The sequence below is a fragment of the Gopherus flavomarginatus genome, chromosome 1 (assembly GCF_025201925.1).
Source record: "Gopherus flavomarginatus isolate rGopFla2 chromosome 1, rGopFla2.mat.asm, whole genome shotgun sequence".
Lineage (NCBI taxonomy): Eukaryota > Metazoa > Chordata > Testudines > Testudinidae > Gopherus > Gopherus flavomarginatus.
Genome location: NC_066617.1, coordinates 212,153,056 through 212,180,678, shown reverse-complemented (window position 1 = coordinate 212,180,678; position 27,623 = coordinate 212,153,056). Strand labels below are relative to the sequence as shown.

The window sequence follows — 27,623 nt, the reverse complement described above, 5'->3', positions numbered from 1 at the left end:
ATTCCACCTTTACAGAGGGACAGTGGCAGATGAGTTACCCACATCCTGGAATATTGGAATTAATTTGACTTTTATTGTGAGGACCTTGGTACAAAGATTCAGGACACTAAAGGACAGGTGTGAGTAATAAGATGTAGACAGCTTCAGATGATTGTTCAGAACTAACAGAGCTGGCCTTAAAAACGAACAGTCTGGGGCTGTGCGCTGACATAGCAACTCATTGTTCAGTTTAGTCTTCCTGTTTGATAGCGTGGCAGGAAGAGGAGGCAACTCTCCATATTATGATCTCTTCTGGCTTTTTGGGGCCCCACAAATTATAGCAAGGTTAGTGTAGTCTGAAATACTGTAATAGTTTTTGATGGTATTTAAACTTTTGTGTTTGTTTGTTATTGCTAAGAATAAAGTAATGGTCTTTTAATGCCAAAAGATGAGTCATCGTCAGTAGGAGTCTTGAGGCGAAGAGGAAAGGTCAATGTTTTCCATGATTTTGTACACAATTTTAGAACATTAACATAAATCATCTATATTTTATGTAAGCAGTTTTAAACATAATAATTTTTACTATTTTAAGGTTTCAGATTATAAGGATAATTATTAGAGTTATGCTCTTTACAAGGCATGAAATCAGCCCTCTTTAGAATGCTTTTTAAAATCATTACTTTTCCATTGTCTTAACATTGCTAGAGTTCAGACTAGCAAATTATAATTAGGACCTTTTGTACTCCTGTGATATTTTGCCCCAGAATTTGGCACAGAATCCAGCACTTGTTGAATTTTGCTCTAGACTTTAAGCTTACATTTAAAAAAAATGTTTCTAGTCCTTATGGTTGTAACAAAAATGTTCCTCTGACAAACTTTGTGAAAACTGGTGCAATGTTGTCTTCAGAAACATCTGAGAAGCATGCGCTGCCTATTCATCACAATGCGGTGCAAATTCTGAAGTATAATGATGACGAACGCATTAGTGGTCTGTGGTATACAGTAGGTCAGAGTAGATGATTTGGCCTTATTCTGTGACTACTTAAAGGTCATTACTTTATTATTGATCACTTCAACAGAATCAGCCAGGTAATATTTACTGCACAATCCTAAACCATTCCATACCTTATCAGGCTCCCCAACAGTCCTATTCCCAGCCACTAAAACAAATACACCTCTACCCCGATATAACGCTGTCCTCGAGAGCCAAAAAATCTTACCACGTCATAGGTGAAACTGCGTTGTATCAAACTTGCTTTGATCCACCGGCGCGCGCAGCCCCGCCCCCCCGGAGCACTACTTTACTGCATTATATCCAAATTCGTGTTATATCGGGTCATGTTATATTGAGGTAGAGGTGTAACACTAGGAATATGATATTGATTGTAATATTCATTTTTATATTTATTCAGTCTGTTACAGTGGAATGCCACTGAATGAAGGAGACCTTGACACAAAGTATCTGGACTAGGGCTGTTGATTAATTGCAGATAACTCACGCAATTAACTCAAAAAATTAATTGCGGTTTTAATTGCACTGTTAAACAATAGAATGCCAATTGAAATTTATTAAATATTTTGGATGTTTTTCTATTTGTTCATATATATTGTGTTCTGTGTTGTAATTGAAATCAAAGTGTGTATTATTTTATTGCAAATATTTGGACTGTAAAAACAATAAACAAAAGGAAATGTTTTTCAATTCACCTTATACAAGTTCTGTAGTGCAATCTCTTTGTTGTGAAAGTGCAACTTACAAATGTAGATTTTTTTTTTGTTAGATAACTGCACTCAAAAACAAAACAGTGTAAAACTTCAGTGCCTGCCAGTCCACTCAGTCCTACTTCTTGTTCAGCTAATCGCTAAGGCAAACAAGTTTATTTACATTTACAGGAGATAATGCTGCCCTCATACTCAGACTCATAGACTCTAGGACTGGAAGGGACCTCGAGAGGTCATCGAGTCCAGTCCCCTGCCCTCATGGCAGGACCATCTTCTTATTTACAGTGTTACTCAAAAGTGAGAACAGGCATTTGCATGGTACTTTTGTAGCCAGCATTGCAAAGTATTTACGCGCCAGATAGCTAAACATTCATATGCCCCTTCATGTTTTGACCATCATTCCATAGGACATGCTTCTTCCATGCTGATGACGCTTGCTAAAATAATAATGAATTAATTAAATTTGTGACTGAATTTCTTGAGGGAGAATTGTATGTCCCCTGCTCTGTTTTACCCGCATTCTGTAATATATTTCATGTTGTAGCAGTCTCGGATGATGACCCAGCACATGTTATTTATTTTAAGAACAGTTTCACTGCAGATTTCACAAAATGCTAAGAAGATACCTATGTGAGATTTCTAAAGATAGCTACAGCACTCAGCCCAAGATTTAAGAATCTGAAATGCCTTCCAAAATCTGAGAGGGACGAAGTGTAGATCATGCTTTCATAAGTCTTAAAAGAGCAACACTCGGACGTGGAAACTTGAGAACCTGAACCACCAAAAAAAGAAAATAAACTTTTCGTTGGTGGCATCTGACTCAGAAAATGAAAATGAACATGGTTGGTGCGCACTGCTTTGGATTCTTACCGAGCAGAACAAGTCATCAGCATGGACCCATGTCCCCTGGAATGGTGGTTGAAGCATGAAGGGACATATGAATCTTTAGTGCATCTAGTATGTAAACACTTTGTGATTCTGGCTACAACAATGCCATGAAAATGCCTGTTCTCATTGTCAGGAAAGGTAAATGAGAACTGGGAAGTATTATATCCTGCAAATGAAAACAAACTTGTTTGTCTGAGCGATTGGCTTAACAAGAAGTAGGATTGAGTGGACTAGCAGGCTCTAAAATTTTACATTGTTTTATTTTTGAATCCAGGGTTTTTTTATACATAATTCTACATTTGTAAATTCAACTTTCATCATATAGAGATCACACCACAGTACTTGTATTAGGTGAATTGAAAAATACTATTTTTTTTTACAGTGCAAATATTTGTAATAAAAAATAAATACAAAGTGAGCACTGTATACTTTGCATTCTGTTGTAATTGAAATCAATATATTTGAAAATGTAGAAAACATCCAAAAATATTTTTAAAAATGGTATTCTATTTTTGTTTAACAGTGCGATTAATTTTTTTTAATCGCTTGACAGCCTTAATCTGGACCTAATCATAATCAGACTGGAAAAATACTCTCTCTCAGGATGAGTAGGACTCTGTCTTTGGGAAAGCTGTGAGCAGCTGTATATGCACTAGAGCAGAGGTTCTCAAACTGGGGGTCAGGACCCCTCAGGGAGTCGCGAGGTTATTACATCGGGGGTCGTGAGCTGTCAGACTCCATCCCAAACCCCGCTTTGCCTGCAGCATTTATAATGGTGTTAAATATATAAATAAGTGTTTTTAATTTGTACGGCGGGGACGCACTGAGAGGCTTGCTATGTGAAAGAGGTCGCCAGTACAGTACTTTGAGAAACACTACACTTGAGCTATCCATCTTCAGACTAGAGAAGTAGGTACTGCATGAATTCTCATTCACCAGGTTATTGTTACAAACAAAAGAAGTAGAAAAATGTATTTAATTAAAACTCTCATCCAACAGAAATTCATGGTTTTGCAAATGCTGTTCCAACTCCCCCCCTAGTGGAAACCTTACTTCTTGCTACTGACATAGGTGGGTGGATTTTTCATATCCCATTTTTAGAAGACATCAACCACACAACCTCATTTGGTGCTTTTGCTGTCTACAAAAGAGACTTAGGGAGCCCAATGAGCAATGTGTTGCAGAACTCCTGCCCAGTTACATGCAGGTTGGAGAACCACTTTGTGGGAGAGATGACTACAGTCTGTATCCACCTTCTTTGTCTCTCATCTCTCTATTGAAAGAGGCCTTCTGGTACCATGACAGATCCTCACCCCTAGTAAACATGCCTCTGCAACTCCCATCCCTCTCCATTCCCAAGTCTAATTGGCTATCCTACTACACTGGGACTACTGAATGTGTGTAGGTAATATTTCTATCCATAGAACAACAGGAGGACACGTGCTACAAAACCATGAGGAAGTGCTAAAAATTGTGAGGTAAACTAAATTGTGGAGGAGTAACTGCTAAAGGGTTTGAGTTTCAATCCTACTAGTCTTCAAAAAAAAAAAAAATGCAGGGACTCAGAACAAGAGTTTAAAATCTTCTATATACACATGTTAACGGTATCTGCTTTGAAGCAGTCAATCACTATCCCATCACTTATTCAACTTACTGTAATGCCTGTACTTTTTTTTTTTTTAGGATATGTTTGAATGCCTGTGGTATCATTATTTGAGTTTGTAACTTATAAACTACCGTGAAGGTAATAAGTTCAAAATTAGGGAGTTATTGTTGCCATGTTGCCATTAAAGAATCAAAAATGCATGAGTGAAGATGTGTAGCAGCATGACCCTATGTCATCTTTTTTAAGCTAAGGAAGTTGGGCTATTTTCAAGCCTTCAAAATGTTGTTTCACCACATTTATTTTTCAAACATGGTTAAAGCATTAATTACGAGCTGTAAATATGTCAGGATTAGGGTTCTTAAATCAATTTTTCATTGGAACAAAAATGATTGAACTAGTTCAATTACATTTACTAATGAAAAGTCTTAGTTAATATTTAAACTCATTGATGCAAAATATTTCACTATAATCCTATTCCTCTGGGAACTATTTGAAAAAAGTATAAAATACTTTTAAAAAGATGAACATTTCTTTGTATTTGTATCTTTAGCTGTTCAGGTGGCTGTCTCATTCTAAAGAAAAAAAAGCATTTGTGGGCTGAAGCTCAAGCATGATAAAATCTGTCAAAAGATTATTTTTAAACAATTGCAGGTAAACGGAAAATAAGGGTTGCAATTTAAAGTGCTCTTTAACTCTTACACAAATTGACCAGTTTTATTTATCTGTATGATATATACCCACACATGTTCTTTGATAAATCATAATTACTTAACAAGGTAGGAAGCTTTGTAATTGAATCAACAGCTGGAATTGTTCATACAGGTTGTTTTTGTGGATCACTGAATCTCATGCATTAAGGAGATTTCTCCTAATCAGTTTGCTACTTACCTCCTGTAGGAAAACTAAAGTATTACATAGAAAATATTCTAGTCACTGTATCCTGTAATTGCAAAGGAGTAAATTGCTAAAAATTGGCTTATTTGATTTTCTGTGCTTCTCATTTCTTAAAAGAAAAATAAACAGTAAAAAGAAAAATAAGTGTGGTTCAAAATCTTTAAAAATTCAGGCTAATGAATATTAGTAGCACTCCATTTTTTTCAGTCTATGGACTTCATTCTAGATTATTTAATACAGCAGTTCATATTTCTTGGCTTGTCTTCCCTGCAGTGTTAGCTCAAAGTATAGGTTTAGTGTTGTCCCTACCCAGTTCCCCATGCACACACAACGATCTCTAGCTTCAGCTAGGTGGTGCGTTTTGACTTGTTAGAGGGTGTGGGTTGGAGGTCCAAATGCTGCTGCTGCTTGAGCTGTAATGCACTGGGGACTAAGCTATTCTGTTGCTGCTATTTCAAATGCTTTGTGCTACTTGAGTGTTGTTTTGCAGTGTGACGCTTTGCAGGAGCTAGAAAAAAGAACAGGAGTACTTGTGGCACCAAATGTATTTGAGCATAAGCTTTCGTGGGCTACAGCCCACTTCATCGGATGCATGCAGTGGAAAATACAGTAGGAGTGTGTGTGTGTGTGTGTGTGTGTGTGTGTGTGTGTGTGTGTGTGTACACACACAAAGAGAACATGAAACGATGGGTGTTACCATACACATTATAAGGAGAGTGATCAGTTAAGGTGAGCTATTATCAGCAGGAGAGAAAAAGAACTGTTTGTAGTGGTAATGAGCTAGGTTAACGTGAGAGCAGTTAACTCCAGTACAGATAATTGAGCTAACACTGCAGCAAAGACAGGCCCTCAGTTTCTCTCCTCTGGTAGTCTTTTGGACTGTAGTTTAACTAACTTCTGAGGTGCTGTACAACTAAAGGCTTAATGTTTTGCCATGTTCAGACTTGTAGCCAACATGAGTACTCAGATATAGTTGTGACAAACATTACAATGCACTATTTAAGAGATTGCCTGGGCAGAGAGAACCTTCTTTTGGTCCCTGAAAATCCAGTCTTCATTAAGTTTTGTTACTCGAGTAGGATTTTACAGCTATGGTTGGTTGAGCAAGTGATTCTTCTGAACAGATTGATCTCATTCAGTTTATGTAAATATATGACCTTTGTTGATTCTGTCTTGAGTACTTTTCTTTTGTCCTATTCTCGTAGCTGATTTCTGGTGTTTTGATTGTATGGTGTAGGATGAAAGAAACAATGTTTATGCCTCACAAACCTCTTTCCCTAAAACATGAATTAATTCCAACTTTGGAGGACCCTGGAGAGCAGAGTTGGTGTGGCAGCACGTGCTGCACATCATCTCCTCCACCTCCCATGCTTGGCAAATGGTGCCTTGGGTATGTGCCAACACTTTGATTATGCAAGGCTTACTGTGTCCTAGTTATCTGAACAAAGACAGCTCTAAGGAACATACATATCACACCTGGGTCATACAGTCAGAAAAAGCTATCTCTGACAGAATTGCACTGAGCTGGGATCAGGCTTTCCCCGGTGGTAAGTTGATGTCAGAATTGTCTGCTTCCAAATGATGGCTTGCTTAGTGTGCTAAATAAATGTACAGTTGTCAATTAGCAAAACTTGTTACATCACACCAGAGATAAGAAAAGGGGTTAGACTCACCATTTAAAAACATTTATTAAAGGTTTTGATTTACAAATTACTCTTATTGAATGCCTTGCAGTAAGATTGGCAAATGTTGCCCTTTGTATGTGTTGGTTTTCTTTTAATGGATTAAAACAATAAAAAAAAAAATTCATGTATTTGACCTCTTTAATGCTAAAGGTATGTAAATGAGGACAATAAATACATTTTAAGAGAATTAGTGATTCTGTGTGTCTGTAATACACTCACTTCTAGTAGTAAGAGTGAATAGAATGTTTTAAATTAGATTTAATTCTGTTATCATTTTATGATTTGGGTTTAATACATTCAGTAATTGAGAACATATGCAAGCACTGTACTTTAAATTTCTCAGAAAGATTACATCAGAAATTATCACAATCATATAGGGAAGTCAAGGACTCTAAAGGAGACAAAATAGTCTTCTGATAATTGTACTATTATAGATTGTTACAAATCAAGCTATTTCATTACTTCAGCTGTAGCACTTGAAAAGACACTTCTTAATATTCAGAACAGAGCCTTCTAGGTAAATCCTCTTACTCAGGATTTGAATTTCTATAGACTGCTGTCTGCCTTGAGGTATTGTATGTCGTCTCTGAACTGCAGCGGCCTCTCCTGCATAACAACTATTTCACACAACAGTAGACAGTTCAGTACCGCAATATTTGTGTGAGGTGCAGATGTTTGCTAGCTGCTTCTGTTTGTTGCAGAAATGGGAATTGGAAATTAACATGGTGTTTTGTAAATTTTGGTGTTGATAGTAGTAACTTATGGGATTGTTTGTGACTGATTAGCTTAATTTATTAGGCTGCATAGTTATTTTTTTGTCTGTATTGACTACCTGAAAGGAGGCTGTTGTTTATTGTAACCAACTAGAGGTGTAGGGTGATTCATGTGTGTTTATGTGCTTGAGAGATTGTTTGTTGGTTTTGTATATGCAGCTTTGTAATAATTGTTTTGTATAAGTGCCTTGTTTTTCTATAAAATCTATATACCTGTTCTGGATTATCTGTAGTTTTACAGTGTGATTTGCTAAATGCTGCAGTCAGAAATGGGTAACATTTTGGAATATTTGAGACGATGCTGTGGAATTTGAAATTGTAAGGTAATGTGTATGGGTTTTTTTCCTATTTAGTGAGAATATTCCTGCTGTCTCACTGTGTAGTGTTGAATACGGGTAGATTTAAATGCTGAAATGGGCATTTCTACTTATGCAGTTATCTGAGTTCTCTCACTGGGTCTGATGAACATAACCATTCTGAAGAGGAAACGCCAAATAAGTGTCATATGTTTCATTTTTGATCTGTTCATTTTGTATAATAAATAGTATTACTAGGTGAAAGCAAATCTGTATCTTTCTGTTTTATGTTAAACATTAATAGGTCATGATATTGTCCGTGTAAAATTTAGGCCCTTGCACAGGCCTAAATATACAGGTCTGTACATGTTTTTCTATCAGAAAAAATGTAAAGGAGACCTTTTGATTAATTTCGTTTAATCGTTTTTAAGTTGCCTGCTTAGTATTGCTATGGTAACAGACTAAAGGATGTCTCTGGGGCACACAACCTGCATTGCAGTGCAAATGAGAGGAGATTTTAACTTCTCTATCACTGCTGAGCCCTCGAAAAGAAAACAGGCAAGTCTAAGAATAAGCTAATATTATTGTTTTGATCTAATCTTTTCATTTTATTTTGGAAGTTGTGTGTATCCAGTGTTCTCTGTGTTCTTTTTTAGTGATTGAATTGTTCAAAAATATTCATGATGCTGACATGATAAACTAGGATTTATAATTAATGTTGAGATGACTTCATTTTTGGCAACTATTTGTATGCATGGATGAAGTTGACAGAATGTAGTAAGGATGTCTGTTCCATTTATGTATGGCTTAGAGAACATTCTTGTAATTGGGTGGTGCAGCGCTAGTCTTTATAATTTATCTTGAATTGTAACACTGTAGTTGGTATTTTTAATTGTTTGATTTTAAGCTGGTCATAGATATGTCTAAATGAAAGTCCTGTGTATTATGGACCCTTGTTAAAGTATCATTCTTGTGAGTCAAATTCTATTGAGATGTTATTAGAGTGGTATCCTTGTGTTTACAACTATCTTGAAAAGAGGGTAAGTGCATCACTTACTCTGGAACTTAGTTTTAAATGTTCTTTCTTCATTAATAACAACTACTGTTGCTTACCTGCTTGGTACTCTAGACACCAGCAAATAAAATGCCATACTTGCATACTAACAAGATTACGTGTAATTGTTCAGTAGCCTCATTTACATGATTTGTATTTCATATTAAATTTGGATTTAGTCAGTATCTAAACGTTACTGTTACAGTCTCAGTTACAAATCAAGTATATTATCTGGTTCATTGAAATTTAGTACTTGCAGTACTTACCAATATTCAGTAGGCCTTGTACATTGCAGTAAGAAAATATTAATCCAAACTCTACACTGTATGTAGGAGATTTGTTTTCTATGAAGTTTCTTGAAAAATGCTGAAGCATTTAGGTTTGTATGCATACTCCATCTATTTTGATACACCCAGTTATTCATGTTTACATGTTTCACATTAATTAACTGAATTAATGTGAAACTTGTGCAGTAGAACCTCAGAGTTACAAACACCCCAGGAATGGAAGTTGTTCATAACTCTGAACAAAAGAAGTTATGGTTGTTCTTTCAAAAGTTTACAACTGGACATTGTCTTAATATAGCTTGAAAACTTTACTATGCAGAAGAAAAATGCTGCTTTTAACCATCTTAATTTAAGTAAAACAAGCACAAACAGTTTCCTTATCTTATAAAAACTTCTTTAAACTTTCCCTTTTTTTTTAGTAGTTTACATTTAACACAGTATTGTACTGCATTTGCTTTTTTTTCTCTTTTGATCTCTGCTGCCTGATTGTGTACTTATGGTTCTAAATTAAGTGTGTGGCTGACTGGTCAGTTTGTAACTCTGGAATTCATAACTTTGAGGTTCTACTGTAAAATGATTGGTCACGTCTAAACTTCCTTGTAGACAAACTTTATTACTTTGATTGTTTGGCTTCCCCTCTGGAGAAAGGAAATGCTTAAGAAATAAATTCAGAGTTTATATATTTTTAAATGAAATCTTATAATATTCAGTACAGTCAGACACAATTCCAAATGTTTTACAGAAACTGTCTTTTTAAAATAAAAAACTAGGACAATTGATTTGTAAGTGGTTATGAAAATTGTAGCTTTTTATCTGAAGTCATTTATTTTTAATGCTTTAATATCTTGTTAAACAGATGAGATGCTTCAAATCACTGTACTTCTGAATCTTTTATTTTCCTGTAGTAAATATGCCATTTAATGACTTGCACGTTTATTTGCGTGGGACTCTGAAATGGCTATGACTTGGGGTCTCAGTTGTTGTGAAGGTCAAATAAATGCTTGAACAGATCTTGACCATTCAAATGATGAAGTCATTCTTTTAGAAACTTACTACACTAACTATTTCATAAAATATGTGTTCTAAACTTAATTGTTAGAAGTATTGTCATTTAAGTTCATGAAACATTCTGTAAAATTATTTTACTTTCCTCTAATGAAACATATCTGTTTAAAGATAAAATTTCAAAAGATTATATATTAGTTCTTGCATTTCAACCTAACTGACTCATGTAAAATAGTATATTTGATTTCAAATATAAACATTTTGTTTCTGTATTAAAATAATTTCTCTAAATTATGACTATCAAACAAGTAAACAATATTAATTCTTTTTCAGCATTTTCAGTTAGCTTTGGTTGACAGCAATCCCTGCACTTTGTCCAATGCGGAAAGTAAGTATTTTTAAGATTTTGATTTGTGTATTTTGTTTCATATATAGAAAAATGCCTTATATACAGAGCTACAACTGTTTTTAACTTACCTCTTTTAAAAAGACAGTTTTGAACAATGAGTACTTTAGAAATTTTCCTCATAGAATTGTTGAAGCTGGTGACACTGTCTGATGTAGGTAGCTATAGTTACCCAGGCTGCATAAATGAACATGAAACCAACTACTGTGAATAGTTTGTGTCAAATATAGATGTGCCAATGGAATTATAAAATTACTGTCATTGTAAGAAATGGAAGAAATAGTGATCCAGGAGGGTCATACCTCAGCAATGTCTTTGAAGAGCTACGGTTTGGGGAGGAATTGCTACTTCTTTTTGTTGTACACAGGGTTTGTCATATCTTATAGTTTTTAAAAGAAACTCTATAAACCTAGTAACTTTCTATTTTATTATAGAAATATTTTAATACAGTAGTAAAAATCCTATATTATACATAAGAATGATACAATATTAAAGTAAGACAAATTATCTTTTTCATTATTGGATAAGATAAAATTTGGTTAAGTTGCTGTATTATCTCACTTCAAAGGCATTAATTTCATTCAGAAACATTTCTACATTTCTTCACAATTTTCCATTTGAATATGGATCAAATTTACAATGTACAGTTCTTCTTTGAGTGCTTGCGCATGTCCATTTCATTCTAGACGTGTGCATGATAGTGCACCAAGGCTGAAGAATGTTTTCCCATACCAGTACCCCTCAGGGAAGTGCATGCCAGTAGCCAAAGTTAAAAAGAGATAGAGGTGTTTCAACCACCCCTTGCAGTTCCTTCTCCTCACCTGTGGTCAGGGGTGTGTGTGTGTGGGTGTGTGTGTGTGTGTGTGAGAGAGAGAGAGAGAGAGAACATCTCAAGCTCTTTTGTCTTCTGTTTAGGAAAACTTGAGAGTTTTGTATTGTAAATAATTAGTTTAGTACAGTTGTAGTTTTAATTTCCATTAGCGGTACTCATCTTGAAAAAAATCTTGGTTCTTATCTTATTTTCCTTTGAGGTTTTAGCTCAAAACTGTGGCATGCCTAAGTCCATGGGATTTAGGTGGTGGTGGGGCTGTAACGAATCTATGCCGGTCAGCTATCCTCACTCCACTGTTTAAAGTGTTTGGGAGAAAGGCATTTGAGGCATAAATGCATCGTCTGTAGTGGATTTAAGACCAGGGCTAAGAAGTTGAGAGAAATTCAACATAAGAGAGATCCTCATGAAAGCGGCTTTTTGCCACCCAGCCTCTTGTTAACGTGGGGATTCAAACATGACACCATCTCAGAGCGTACCACCAGACTTCTTGATGGCATCCCCACATCACAGAGAGTCAAAGAGAAGATACCATTCTCTATCTCTGATACTGCACAAACAGCAGACAAAGTCCTCCTCTTTGAGGGCTAGGTGCCTACCAGACTAACACCAGATGAAGATCAGTACTGAGGTTAATGCAAAGTCGTCTACTGCTAGGCACCTTCCAGTACCTCATTCTAACAGTGTAGAGTCATTGACTGCAGCATCTCATGTGGTATTATTGAGACCTACTCCATTGCCAGGACCTTCAGAGGCATCAGCTTCTATACAGAGGATGCCTGAGGCGTACACAGTGGCCAGGGATCTCCTGTGTCTATCGGTGCTGGACTCACACTGATGCAGGATGAGGTCTGGGAATCGACTATTCTTAGCACCGAGGCCTCAGTACTGAGACCTTTCATCTGCACCTGCATGTTCAGTGCCATCTGGGACTGAATCTTTGTTGGTACTGTCAGGGTATGGAAGCACTATTGTGCAGCAGGGCAGATGTATGGTTCCCTTCAGGAGGAAAGCTTTGGATGCTTTCTCCAGTACTGTCTGCCCACATTGGTCCAGGTCCCAGTCTCTGTCTGCTTCACCCAGTACTGTGTCAGCTTGTCATTCAGATTGTGCTAACTCATCTTCTGAATTGGAGGTGGGATGTTGCACTTCAGAATCTTATTACAGAACGGTTTGTGCATCTCAATTCTCCTTATGCAGGGCAAGGCCTTGGCACCGTGATTATTATAGTAGAAGTCCAGGAATAGGATGCCTTGGGTTTGTGCTCTAGTATATCTAAGATAACAGTGGTCTTTCTCAAAACCATGGGAGTAGCCCCAAAATTAAGGTCTTTCTCTCCTAGATAGAGGTCTACCAAAATCTCTTTGAAGGTGCTGTTCTCCATCTGGTATTGTAGCAGCTGAGGAACCTTATCCCTCCAGTATTTGACCCTTCTGTCACAGATATTCATCAGACAACAGCAGACTGACACGATAGTGTCTCTGTTCAGCACTTCATCATCATCATCATCACCAGATGAGGATGCGCTCTCAGATGTCATTGTCCCCTGTTTTGAATGATGATAAAATGTACCAGGAACTTAAGAAAGGGGTAGTCACTTCCCTCGGTGTTCCAGTTGAACTGGTCCAAGATGATACATAGTAGTTAGTGGATATTTTACATTCTGCAGGACCTGCTAGAGTGGCTCTGCCTATTAATGAGACCATCTTAGACCCACCAAAATTCTTTAGCAAACTCACTTTTCTCTGACACACAGTGCCAAAGAATGGCAAAAAGATACCAAGTTCCCTCCCAGGGACATGAGTATTTCTATTCACAGCCAGCCCTGGGATTTTTGGTGGTGGCAGCTGTGAATCAGAAAGCCAGACAAGGGCAATCTAAATTACTCCCAAGGGCAAAGATGCAAAAAGCTTGGATTTATTTCAGAAAAACGTTTATTCTTCATTGGGATTGCAGTTAAGAATTGAAAACCATGAAGCTATCTTAGCTTACTATGATTACTCCAGTTGGGACTCAGTGTTGAAATTTGTGGACAAGTTGTCAGGTGGTGATAAAGAGTGCTCAAGTCTTTCAGAGGAATTTTTGCTCAAATTACAGTACATGATTGGAAAGGGAAAATCCTTTCTGACTCTTTCCAGCATCCAGTTCCTGGGCCTTGTTAGGAATGATGATACAGTGCATAGCGGTAGACCATTGGTGAGGATCTGTGTGAAACATGAAGACTTCCACTGGATATTTTGGGCAATTTCCAGGAAGAACTGTACAAGTTATATTTTTCTGATCATATCTCAGTCCCTTACCTGGTGGTTCTGAGATAACATTATTTTAGGAGTTTTTTCCGTATCCTTTAAAAACTGTTTTGGATTGATTCCAGTCTGTTGATGTCAGAAAACATTTAAACAATGGCAAACCTTCTACACATTTAAGGCATGCTACTTTTCCAGGGTTGGCACTCCTGGTAATCAGTCCAGACAATGTGCCTTACAGAGGTACTGAACACCAAAGCAGACTGGCTAAGTTGAATGGTTTTAAATGGTGGAGTGTTCAGTTTACACACAGTGGATTTCTGACCTGAATGTAACAAGGAAGGGCAAGCATGATCTGTGGGAGTACATCTACACTACCAAAAAAACCCTTGCAGCAGGGAGTCTGAGTCCAGGTTAACTGACTAGGGCTCACCCTACGTGGCTAAAAATAGCTGTGTAAATGTTTGTCTCCTCTTTCTCTCAACCCCCCCTTCCCCCTCTGCCAGATTTCAGAGCCAGGCTCCAGCCAGAGTGGGAACATTTACACTGCTATTTTTAGCCTTGTAACCTGTCAGTTGACCTGGATTCTGAGACTGGCTGCTGCAGGGGTGTTTTTTTGTTTTGTTTTTTTTGCAGTGTAGACATACCCTTTGCATTTGTGTTAGATTTCAGGATGGGATCATCCAGAGAGGCCTCTAGAGAGTTCAGACAAAATTAGGCACTGATGCGCATACAGCAAAACTGAATCTGATTAAAGCTTAAATTTATAGATAGCTTTGATAGGATCCTGGTAGTGAATTATATAGTACTCCAGATGTTTACAGTGAAAAGATTTTTAAGTGTAGATACTTCTGATAAACTTACAGGGTAAAGGAATCTGTATTTAGATACCACAAGGCAGATGGATTCCTAAGACCTCTAAACATTCACAAATGTCCTACATTGAATCTGAATATTGTATTCCATCTACTTTTATAAAACCTTTTTGAGTTTATTAAGAAGTTTTCATTACATTTATATACTAAACTGGCTGCCGTAGTCATAATCACTTCAGCCAGGAGGGCTTCTGCATTTAGGGGCCTTATAGTTCAAGCCCCACAGTATGAATATTCCACAAAGGAAAAATTGTTTTCTCAACTCCTATGGATTTTGTAAGATTTGCTGCTGAGAGTATGTCTACACTACAGCTAGAAGCATGCTTCCCACCTAGGGTACACAGACACATGCTAACTCTGCTCAAGCTAGTTCAGTAAAAGTAGCAGCCTCGCTGCATGTAGCACGAGCAACAACTCAGGCTAGCGGCTTGAGTACAAACCCACACAAGCCCATTGTGTAAGTACTTAGGTAGCTAGCCCAGGGTGCCACTGTGCTACTCACAGCTACAATGCTGTTTTTGAGCTAGCGCATCTGTCTACTTGAGCTGCAGTGTAGTTGTATCATAAGTATCCATCTAACCATCTTGCTGCAAGAAACTGTCTAACCAGTTTTACATCCAAATTGATGCCACTTGACAAGGACAGGCTTGCGATAGAAAGAGAGATGAGAAAATTACTCATAGAAAGCATCAAGAATATTCATAAAAACAGTACTTATTTTTGATTTTTATAGCCCTCGGTACAAGCGAAAGAAGGTATTCAAGGACACAATAGAGAGGGCTTTCAAAAGCCTATGTTTGACCTTCAAGCAAAGTCTACGAGAAATATAGCAGTTCCTGAAGTGGAAGAAGTTCACCAATCACTAAATTAATATGCAGGCCAGCCTGCCAGCATACTTTCTCAAAAAAAAAAAAAAAAAACAAACCCAGAGCTCAGTTGTCACATTAACTGATGCATCCTTCAGCCAGAAGATGCTTCACATTGTTGTGGACCAATGATTTCAAATGATGTATTTGGAAGAAAGTATTTGAGACGTTCTTTCCTTCCTTTACACTCCCATGCCCAGTGTTTGATTGTGTATTTGCTGGGATGCTCATTACTGGCCTCTTCTTAATTTAGGAATTAATACATTCTGGTGTGGGGAGAGAGGGGAATGGGCTTACCTGTTTTTTTTTTCCTACAAGATATCTGAACATCCATCCATTTTTTCTTCTTATTTTAATTTTGAGAGAGAAAATACGGTATTGGGGTGGCAACTTACGCTGGAGGGGTGGGATGAATGGGCTTTACAGGATCAACAACTTTTAGCAACAGCTTTGACACTGCTTTTGTTTTTGCTGCCCAACTAGTAATAACTAAATTGCTAGCACTGCTGAGTTATTACCCCATTGAAAATTAGCAGGTAAATGGAATTTCCCTTTCAAAATATCTTGCTCTACAGGTGGGAGAATACAGAGGAAGGCTTGTTTGCCATTCTTATGGCATACTGAGTTATTTGAGGGGGAAAGTGATGATAAAGTAGTGCATTGTTAAATTAAATTTAATGTTAAATGAGTCCATGAAGTTTCCAGTGTCTTATGTTGTGTGAATTGTTCTAAATTGCAGTAATTTAGAGGGTAACATGAAATTTCTATGCTGAATATTAGCCTTGTGTAAAATACCAGCCTGGTGGAAAAGTGAGAGTTGAGCTTGGATTCTGTGTAGTGAAAGGTGACACTCAGTTTTATAGTGATATTTGAAGTGGAAATGTTAGGGGTTTTATTTGCTGGTGTACTGAGCGATCTTTTCAGCCTGCCATGCTCTGAGTAATGCTGAGTTGCTTTTCAGCAAGTTAAAATTAAAGTTGTTTTAATGAACCAATTTTTTTCTATATCCTGTACAAGCATTTCTCTAGTACTGTAAGTCATGAGATACTGTAACTTAGAGCTCAGAAAGAGCAACTGGACAATAGTTTTATTTACCAAGGCAGTAAGGATGACTGACAACTGTCATTAGTGATTAACATTCATTTAGTTTACTATATTGGTTCTATCCTTTTGACTTACACTGACAAATTTTGTTAAGCAGTATATTTCACCCATATTGAATATAATGATTGGATAACTTAATTATGGTGTTTTAATTTCTGTTATTTTTATTCCCTTAAATGGCCCAATCTGGCACAATGCTGTGTGCTGTGAATGCCCTTTGAAATCAGTCCTTGTGGGAGTAGGCCTCAATGCTGTAATTATGCTAATTCTCCCATAGAGAATATGTGTTTTTCTTTGTGAGCCTTGAAGTTGAAATAAAGGGGACATGAGCCTTTTTTTTTTTTTTGTGGGGGTCTAAAAATGTAAAAGAGCCAAAGTTTTTATTTCAAACTTAAAAATGGTTTCTGGGCTGTTTAAAAAAACAACAAAGGTCTTTTCTGTAACACTGATTTGGGTACCGAATAAAATTATGGCATCACAAGAACACTTGAAAGAGGAAGGAATACCTTAATGGGATTGATTATTTAAAACTTAATTCTTGTCTAGCACCTATTTAACTCTCATTGCCTGGGGGAAAGCATATCTTTGTTGAAGATTCAGCACACTTCCCCCTTCTTCTCTAAACCTTGTCTGTATTAAAATTTAAACGGGAGATGTGCTTGCTAACATATTGTAGGTCTAGTGTAAAGTAGGAATGCTGCCTTGAACATGTGGTGTTCTAATCAAGTTAAAGCCTTAGTGAGGAGCCTAGATTGAACTCTGACACCTGAATATGTGGTAAACTAAGTATACATTGCTTGTCTATACTAAACTTTTAGAATGTTCAGGGTATGTCTACATCACAGACTAAATTGTAATGTTGACAGGCACACCTGCATTAGCTTTAATTTAGCTAGTGCAGCTAACAGTAGCAATGAGGATGTGACTAACGGGTCTAGGCAGCTAGCCTGCTCTTAAATCTGTGCTGTTTCCCCTGCTAGCTAGATTAAAAGTAATGCAGATATGCCTACCTGCTCTATAGTTGCACCTGAATTTGCAGTGCAGATGTACCATCAGCCTTTTATTGTAGTGTAGATAAGGCCTAAGAGTACTGATGCATGTACTTGAGTTATCACCTCATCCCCAAGAAGTCTTTCAACAAAACTCGGGAAGATCAGACTTCGATACTGCTGATATTTCTAAGGTAAAGAAACAAGCATGACAAAACACATGCAAACTCTCTCTGCAAATCATGGGGGGAAATCATTTGTGAATCATCTTTAAAGAATAAATAGCATAGCTTTAGGAATAAATGCAGGGATTTATGATGCTATATTTGAGCTTATGTTGATGTTTTCTTTAGAAATAACTTATTTTATTTAGAGTCTGTTACTCTACCAGTTGTGTTAGTCTTAAGTTATTTTATTGTATTTAGTAAGTTATTAGAGCCTTTAAAGTGAAGAGATATTGAGACCTAGAAACTGGCCTTCCCTCACCTATCCTTTTACACAGCAGTGGTCTCCATAACACAGCCCTCTAAACTGATAAACTAATTACTAATTAATGGCTGGATTCACCAGTTCTGTTTGACTGCTATGCCTTGCTCTGGTGATGCAAAACAGTTGTAAACTCAGCTATTGGTGCACTCTGGGTGCTTTATGCTGTTCTGGTATACTAATGAATCCGCTGTTTTTAAAAAATTAAGGTTGACAGAAATATTTCCCATGCATCCGACGAAGTGGGTATTCACCCACGAAAGCTCATGCTCCAATACATCTGTTAGTCTATAAGGTGCCACAGGACACTCTGCTGCTTTTACAGATCCAGACTAACACGGCTACCCCTCTGATATTTCATAGTAACATTCTCTTTGGGTTTCTTGTGTAGTATTCATGTATGAGATTTTAAATCATTTAAAAAATATTCCTAAACAGAAAACTAGATGAAAATTGATTTTTGTCTCCTGAATATGAAATGATCTCTGTGTTTTGGGGATAAAATAAAAATTGAGACAATTTTTAGTGTGTAATGTACACTGACTTTCAGTTAAAGTTTCTAAAGGATTTTTATGCTATTAACTGAGGCTTTGTCTACACTGGCACTTCATTCACAAACTTTTGTTGTTCAGGGGTTTTACAAAAACATACACACACCCGCCCCCCCGAGTGACAAACGTTTTACCAACACAAAGCGTGAACAGCGTTTTGTCAGTGGGAGCGGTCTCCTGCCTACAAAGCCGCTGCTGCTGGTGGAGGGATGGAAGTGTTTTGTCAGCAGGAGAGAGCTCTCCTGCTGACAAAAAGCAGCCACACGAGTGCATTTTAGGTGGCACAGCCATGTTGCTACAAGCCTCATAGTGTAGCCATAGCCTTACTGAGCATGATCCACAGTCAGAACTCATGTGTTGAGTGACATAGTCTTTGGCCTACTAGGTTTTTAAAAAATCTTATTTAAAAATGTTAAAATATAGATTTATGTGAATGCTTCAATTATGGTAGTTCTGGTTATTCATTTTCTTTAAATTATACATACTTTATATATGTTTTTTCTCACTAGCACTTAGTTCATAGCTTGGGGGGAGTGATTTGAAGTTATATTTGGTGAAAATAATAGTTTTCTGCAAATCAGAATAGTTTTAGGGAATGGAATTTGATTTTGCTTTGTTGGGTGGTGGATAATTATCCCCTGAAAAATGCTGTGAAAATTTACCAAACATAAAACAGTTTATTCATAAACATATAGAGTAAATCTTTAAAAAAAAAAAAAAAAAAAAACCTAGCCAATCGACCATCAGCAGTTGGGGGATGGACTGGCCCACAGTGTTTGGTATCTTACTATTGTTGTGGTAGGGAGTTAGAATTCCCATACATGCATGAATGCATACTAGGGATGCTAAAAACATTTTGACCCGTCCAGTCAATTGTCTGTAGTTTTACATGGCTCTTTGGAAAAATGACCATTTTATGCTCAACTGTCTTCTGAAATAACTGATGCTGTATGTTATTGGGAAGTTGAAACTTCCAGATTTCCCAAGACAAATAACAGTTTTAGCTATTTGAGATACTGTGCTTTAAAATCAAATTCAGTTGCTGAATTAGGGCTTTTTGAGGGTAGGTGCATGCACTCAGTCTAGAAGTAGGGGATAAGAAGCTTGCATGCTTTTGCAGAGAGAATGTGTATGTTTTAGTGCATGTAACATATTTTTTCAGGTCTGAGACCTATCCAGTCAGCTCCACCAGTAATTAAATAATAGCAGAAAAATTGTATTTGCTTGTTTCTGATTGGCTTATATACTAAAAATATTACAACATGGTGCTGTTAAGCATTTTCTCCATGAGAGACAGGTAGCTGCTTTTGTTTTAGTTAAATCTGTAATTTCAATAAGGTTTGTGGTACTGTATCTGATTTACAAGTTCAGGTTCAGGTTTTTGCATTGTTTGTATGTAAGCATAACACTGCTATTGGCGCACATGTTCATATTTCACAAATGCTACTGTCAGATTTGAAATCACTGATAAGATTTATTTCCAAATAAATTTTAACTCATAACGAATTACTTACGTTTTTAAAGTGTTTAATATTAAACTATTTTGTTCTTATTAAATGTCTGTTTTTATTATAATTAATTATTTTACTTTCCCACTTTTACAGTTCAGTTTCACATTGCCCACCTATATGAAATCCAGGTAAGTGTTAAACTTTTTGTATTTTTGATTAAGTATAGTCAGTGTATTATATAATCAGTTTGTGAAATCCAGCCCACTAGTGACACAAGTTAGGCACATACTATGTGAAGTTCGCATCAACTTATGTCCTTTAAGAAAATAATTATAATGGACGAACAGCTTAGGAAATGTAATTCGTTGTGATAAGTTCAAAATATTGCACATATAAGAGTCCGGCTAGCTATTTTTTCTTAATCTTTGTATTTGCCGTTTCCTAGATACACTGTCAGTCATTTTCGGGCAAGAACTAAACTTGAACTATTGGCTAAAATTTCTTTGTGAAACTTAAATTGACTTTCAATACAGTAGTTCCTAAAACAGTTGCCAGATGTTCTAAAGCTCCATATGTGTGAACACATAGACATAAAGAAATCTAAAAATGTGGTTACTGCCAAATAAGATGAGTCATCATCTGCAGACTATAAAGTTATGCTGTTATGAATTCTGGGCTAAATTCTGCCCTCAGAATTTCCTCAGTAGGCTTTTGGTAAGGTATGGATGGCTTATCCACCTTGAATGAAGATGCTAGGGTGCAAATAAATGTAACACACTAGCTATTAAGAGTACCTTCAAAGTGTGGTGTAATTTGAGTGAAAACATAGTCACACTATGTGCATTGTACACTTTCTATTGGGTATAGATGTAGATACTAGTTGAAAAAAACAAGTAAAAGATGTGTCCTGAAGAACACAGATAAATAGAAAACAAAAGCTCTTATAAACAAAATGGTGCCAAGTAAATTCTGTGCTTTCCTCAACTAAAGGATAAAGTAAATGTAATTGTTGTGGGGGGGAAGCATAAATTGACTTTGTTTTGTGAAAGTTAAATCATTTTTAAAAGACATGTATATTTTGTAAATAAAACGTCCAGACCCTCATGTCAGGTGCCTTACATCAGTGGTTTCCAAACTTTTCACTGAGGTGACCCACCCAAGGTCCAAATCTGTGTGTGTTGCGGGGGAGGGGGCAACAAAGTCATAGGCTAGGTTGGTCCTTCACTGCTGCCACCAGTGCTGCCTCCACACCCTGCTGAGGAGGCACTGACTACCTGCAGCAGTGTTCTCTGCCCTAGCACTACAATGCTAATTCTGGCCTTGTGCAGAAGGGAGGCTGTCATGGTGGAAAGTTTGTTGGGCCAAACCTGAGTGGCACTGTGGCCCTGCAGATTAGGTTGCAATGTCACTCACCCAAATTTGGCCCAGCTGCCCCTCATTGACTGCCTCTCCTCAGCAATAGGCCAGAATTACCATTGCAGTGCTGAGGCAGAGGACGTGGGGCAGGTCATGATGGAGTGGCAGCCAGGCTAAACCTGAGTGGTGCTGCTGCTGCTTCTTTGTATGGCTGATGTAGAGCAACAGCTACATTTTTACATTTAGGTGGTTAAGACAGATAATTATGTCAAGAGTATGGTGGCTTGAGTTGTTGCACTGAAGACTGGAAGATCATTGATCGATGTTCCGTCACCGGGTTGCTGGCATTAGTCATGATTTCTCACTTAAAGTGGGCTGTGTGAAGGCTGGCATCTTCCACTCCTGAGTGGCGCTGTGAACCCATGCGCCAGAATGTGACGCCTGGAGCAGGGAATTGAGGCCAGCCCCACAGGACAGCAGCTACCACTGTGGTGTTGAGTGCAGGGTGGGCTTGCTCTCCAACCTCCACCCCACCGGACCTGTGACCCATTAAACCTTCTCATGATCCCATCATTTGGGAGAAACCTCTTTATATAATTGGATGATGGTCATTTTCCCTGCCCAGTGTTTCGTCTACCCTAAATTTTCCGGTAGGGCGTGTCACAATTTAAAGCCTTAGCTCAACACAGATTAGAGCCAAGAATTTGGGCTCTGATACAGACTGCTGTAGTTCTTGCAGAGTAGATGTACTGTGACCAGCTTCAGTAGTGCTTCAAAGGGATGATCTTGTATGCTCTTGTCCATTTCTGTGGCCGTTCTTGGTGCATCCTAGCCAAAGTCTCTTGCCAGTCAACTATACATCTATGTGGTATTGAGGGTTCCCATGGAACCAAAGGTTCTGTTTAAAAACAACTTTTAAATAATATGATATTATCCTAAGTTAACAGTGAAAATAAATATAAATACAAGTGAAAATTACTTAATTGATTTTCATTTTCCAAGCTGAGCAAAATTCAGGAAGAAAACCAATATAAATAGCGAAAATTTTAATTAATTTGATTCATTTTGCCTAATTTGGTCATCGAATTTATTTTGTGGAAAGCCTCATATGCACAACAAAGATTATATAACTACATTTTCAGTGCTTTTCTACAAATGCTGTGCAACATCATATATACTTCAGTCCTTACCAATTGTTTATTTAGAATGTAAATCTACATTCTACCTATACAACTGCAAATTAGCTCCTACAGTGGATAATGTTCATTTGTCATTCTCCTAGAACACCAGTTTTGTGGCAGTTGCATGTCTTTTCCAGCAGTTTGTTGTTAATATTAAAATAAATAATCAGAATTGGAGCTGATTATTAAGAAATACCCATTTAACAGAAATTGCAGTGGAGTTTTAGCAGTGTGGGTCATTCTGTTTCAGTTTAAGTGATATCAAGAGGAATATACACAACGTGGTTAATTGATTCTACTTTTAATATGTGTAAGTGAAAAATGCGTATATACAAGATTAAAGGCTTGAGAAAAATGTTTTAGAATGTGTCCATCTATATTGGAGTACAATATTTTAGATAAATGGCATACATACATATCATTGTTTTCACCAAGATAACTAGAGACAATATTGAAAAGGTGACATGTATTATTTCTGCTGTGCCAAAATTAACTCAAAATGTATCATTTATATATGTTGCAACTTTTAAATAATGTGATAAATCTAAAAATATAATTTTAAATATACAGTTTTATTCTATAAAATGCAAATAGTATGCGTTTTTGATGAGTTACTTACATTCAAGGCTAAGGCTTAGAGAGAGCTCTTGGATACAGCAGACTCTGTTTAAATGGCAGACTGCTGAATGGCATGTATACATAGGGCTTGTCTACACTACCCACTGGATCGGCAGGCAGCGAACAATCCAGCTGGGGTCGATTCGCGATGAATTAACCGCTGAATGCTCTTCCATCAACTCTGGTACTCCACCAGAATGAGGAGTGCAAGCGGAGTCAATGGGAGAGTGTTAGCTGTTGACTTAGCACAGTGAAGATGCTGCTGTAAGTAGATCTAAGTACGTCAACTTCAGCTACGCTATTCATGTAGCTGAAGTTAAGTATCTTAGATCGACCCCACGCAGTAGGGAACAGATTAACTGCACTGCATTTCAATGAGTGAGCCATGTATAAATGGCGCACTTCATGTTTGTAAGCCTGCTTGCACTAGACAGGTATATTTCGTAGAAAAAATATTTTGATTTACTTGGATTTCTAAAATATGCTAGTCAAAATATATCAAGTATCAGTTTAAAAAAGGAGGCTGAGGGGGGAAGTTTGAGACTTTTTTCATGTTGAGTAGCACCTTGCTCTGAGTGATTCCACTAATGTCAGTGGGATATTTTTGGGATAAGGTTCTGTTCAACATGAGTAAAGATACCAAATCTGTCCAAATTATGAAACAGAAATTTCAGTTGTTTCAATCCCAGTAAAATTCCACTTAATCTCCTCCCCAGTACAGTTCTTTGTTCAATGTCTGATATTTATGTTCTAGAATGACAGCTAAATATATCACTTACCTAAATTCAGTTTTTAAAAAATATTGTATACAGCACGTGTTCCTAAAGCAAATAGTTAAATATTAACGTTTGCAAGCACAATCTCTTCCTGTAATATTTTGACAATAGGTATTTTGATTCTACCTGATTAAGAATTGCCTATTGTAATGCTACCCATGTGGGCTTCAGATATGATACTAGTGTAAACAATGGGCGAGATCCTCAGCTGTTGTAAATCAGCAAAGTTCCATTGAAGTCAGTTGAACAACACTATTTTTTATTAGCCGAGACTTGGTCCAATACCTTTTCAGGCCTTGATCACAGATGTTGCAGTGCGGCGAACCTAAAATCAGTGACAAAACTCCTGATTCTGTAGTAGCACATGTAATTAAATAATTTTAAAGTTTTTATTTTAATAATGAATCCAGTACACTTAGCCTGTTTTCAACTGTTGACAATATTATGAAATGCTGCCCAGGGTGTTAGAGTGGCGTGGTACTGAAGGATATGTGGCTGGTTGACAGGTTAAGGAATCAACCCTCTAATTCTGAATTCTAGTCTCGAGACTTTCAAGATTCATAGGCCAGAAATGGATCATTATGATTATGACCTGTGTAACTCAGAATTTCACAAGTGATGCCAGCATCAAACCTGTTGTAACTTCTGACAGAGCTTGAGAATATCTTTTAGAAAGTCCTCCAATCTTATTTTAAAGACTTCAGGTGATGGAGAAATCCACCAAATGCCTAGGTAAAATTTTCCAGTGGTTACCCTCACTGTTAAAAATTATTATTTCTACTCTGAATTTGTTTAGCTTGAGCTTCCATCCATAACATGTTATGCCTTTATTTGCTGGACTAAAGAGCCTCTACTGTCAAATCTTTTTTTTCTGTGTGTAGGTACTTAGAGACCTACATGCCTATACGTGATCAAGTCACCTGCTAACCTTCTATTTGATAAACTAAATAGATGGGCTTCTTTAGTCTCTTACTGTAATGACCTGGAATCATTCTTTTAGATATTTCTGAAGTTTTTCCAATTTGTCTAGATCCTTTTTAAATATGGACATTAGGCCCCAGTATTCAAGTAATATTCTCACTAATGCATTGATCTCCCTGTGTAACCTTTTCACATACTGGCATATTAGCTTATTTCTTGCATTTGTATCTTCCCCAGTAATCCAAGATTTATTAAATATCAATGAGTCACAGAACTCCTTCAGCCAGTTCTCTCAGAACTCTTGGGTGCAAGTTATATCTAGTCTTGCAGATTTTAAAATGTTAACTTCAGTAGTTGCTGTTTAACATCCTTCTTATTTGCTATTGGAATAGAAAGTATTTCATACTCACACCTTTCAGTGATAATATCATCCAGTTTCTTTCCAAATATAGAACAGATACATTTACAGAACTCGTCTTTCTTTTCCTGCATCATTGACAATTTTACCATCCCTATCTAGTAACAGACCTATACCTTTGCTAAGATTTTCTTTGGTCCTGATGATAAATTTTAAACAACTCCTTTGTATTGTCATTAACTGTACTAGACATGAATTTTTCAGATAAGTAGCTTCCTTTATCAGTTGTCTACATTCTGGACTTCTGATTTAGTCATTGCTATCAACTTCCCCCTTTTTCTATTTGTTATATGTTATTGCTGCTTTCACTCTCCTTCTTAACCAGACTGATATTTTAATCAAGAAAGTCCTGTCTTGTGATTGTGGAATTTGGGTTTTTGGGCATCTAGTAAAGGTAACAACTCCTAATAATCATTCATATTTGCTTTGTTTAAATTTTAATTCCCAGTCAATTTTGCTTATAATTGCCTTCAGCTTCATGAAATTGTCCCCATTAAATCACCGAATAAATATATATTTTACTGCTCAGGACTACCTTCTGTTTGCACGTAATCGATGTAACTAGATTGTCAATATTTGCATCGAGACAGTCACTAACTTTTAGTTCAGTGGTCAATTGATCTTTATCAGAATTTTGGTCTAATTTTGAGTATCGCTAGCGAAGCTGTAATACATTTTATGTAAGGAAATTATTATTATAATTAGAAATTCCAAAAAAGTTGTATTAGTGGTAACATGAGACCTCCAACATGTATCTCCCTGATTGAAATCAAGGAGGAGTAACCGAGGAATTAAGGCATTTAAAATAAATTGACCATTAAAAATAATTGCATTATGTACAGTATCTATAGTCAAGATAACAGACACAGGTTAATGCTGTCAGATAAAATTCAGCTGTTTGAAACACTGCCCATTTAAATAGTGAAGGAAAGAGTACACAGTCTGGAAGCCTTTTTCATCACGAGGGTCCTGAACCTATAAACTACTGTCACAGGTTTTCCCAGGATGCAACCTGGAACTGGGGTACTGCTGAGTCCTCTAGTCTTACCAACCTGGGCTCCCTCTTACACTGTGATGTTGTACAAGCTGCAAACCTCTCCAGGTATTGCGCTTACACAGACTCCACCAGGCAGGGACACACCTAGTTGAGTTACATGAATGCTTCTCCCAGCCACTTATGAACCAACAGCGAAGAGGCTCCAGCCTATTCTCTCCAGCTCCCCAGCCTAGGATCCCAGAGGTGTATCATTTTGCCCTGGTCAGAAGCCTGCCCAGTGTAAGTTTGTTACCCAGTCCACCCCTCCCTCATTGTGTAGAGGACATGCACCAGCTTTTGTTCACTGAGCAGAGGTTTCCCTAGCACTTCTAGCAAAACACACTGTTTTAGGTAAAATATAAAATGGATTTGTTAACAGAAAGATAGATTTTAAGGGATTGTGAGTGGTAGGCACCATGAATAGAGATGATTACCAAAGAAAACAAAAATAAGTGCACAGTCTTAAATTCTATAAACTAAACAATATTTGAACCAAGCAGATAGTACAAACAGGTTACAGATCTTCGGTGGGTAGGCTGGAACTCTCCTTCAGCGTGGAACCATTTCCCCAGTTCAAAAGACTTTGTCCTCCAGACATGTTTCCAAGTGTTGAGTTGGGGGGCGGGGGAGTGAGGAAAAGTGTCACTTCCCTCTTTTCTAGCTTCTTCCAGTTTCCTGGAAAGAGCCTTTGCTATGATGTGGGTCAAGCAGTCTCCATTGTATACAGTTCCTAGGATAGTCCTTGAATGTGTCAACTCCCTTTAACGGACCATCAGCAGCATGTGACAGCTCCATTGTTTTACCCAAAAGGCTGGTTGTGGGTGTTCCCAACCTCCCAACATATTTCAGTAACACACACATAGCAAAACTTTATAACTTCCCATACAATTATAGCACATACAATCCAATGAGATATTAATCTTTAACAGATCAAGACTTTTGAAATGATATCTCACAAGGCATACTTTGTACAAAACATACACCTCTACCCCGATATGACGCGACCCGATATAACGTGAATTCAGATATAATGCAGTAAAGCAGTGCTCCAGGGCGGGTGGGGCTGCACACTCCGGCGGATCAAAGCAGGTTCGATATAACACGGTTTCACCTATAACGCAGTAAGATTTTTTGGCTCCCGAGGATAGCATTATATCGGGGTAGAGGTGTATCATAATTATATCACAGTGGTGAATATGGGGGTTCCAGGGTGCTGCTTTGAGGTACAGAGTGCCACAATTACTCAGAGGTTTGCAGCTTGAGGGCCCATGCTTCTACAGTACATATGAATTAGAAAGTGAACACTTTCATGATTCAAGCATATC

The 27,623-nt window shown here is 37.3% G+C and overlaps 1 protein-coding gene across 6 annotated transcripts in view; it reads left to right on the top strand.

The window, feature by feature from the left end:
* The window catches only part of KDM6A (lysine demethylase 6A), a 287,092-nt gene that overhangs the window by 169,039 nt on the left and 90,430 nt on the right, over positions 1-27,623 (top strand). For all 6 annotated transcript variants that reach the window (XM_050936462.1, XM_050936460.1, XM_050936461.1 and 3 more), the window contains 2 exons: positions 10,523-10,577; positions 20,146-20,180. In XM_050936462.1, the coding sequence (XP_050792419.1) occupies positions 10,523-10,577; positions 20,146-20,180 (90 nt within the window). The remainder of the gene's footprint in view (positions 1-10,522; positions 10,578-20,145; positions 20,181-27,623) is intronic.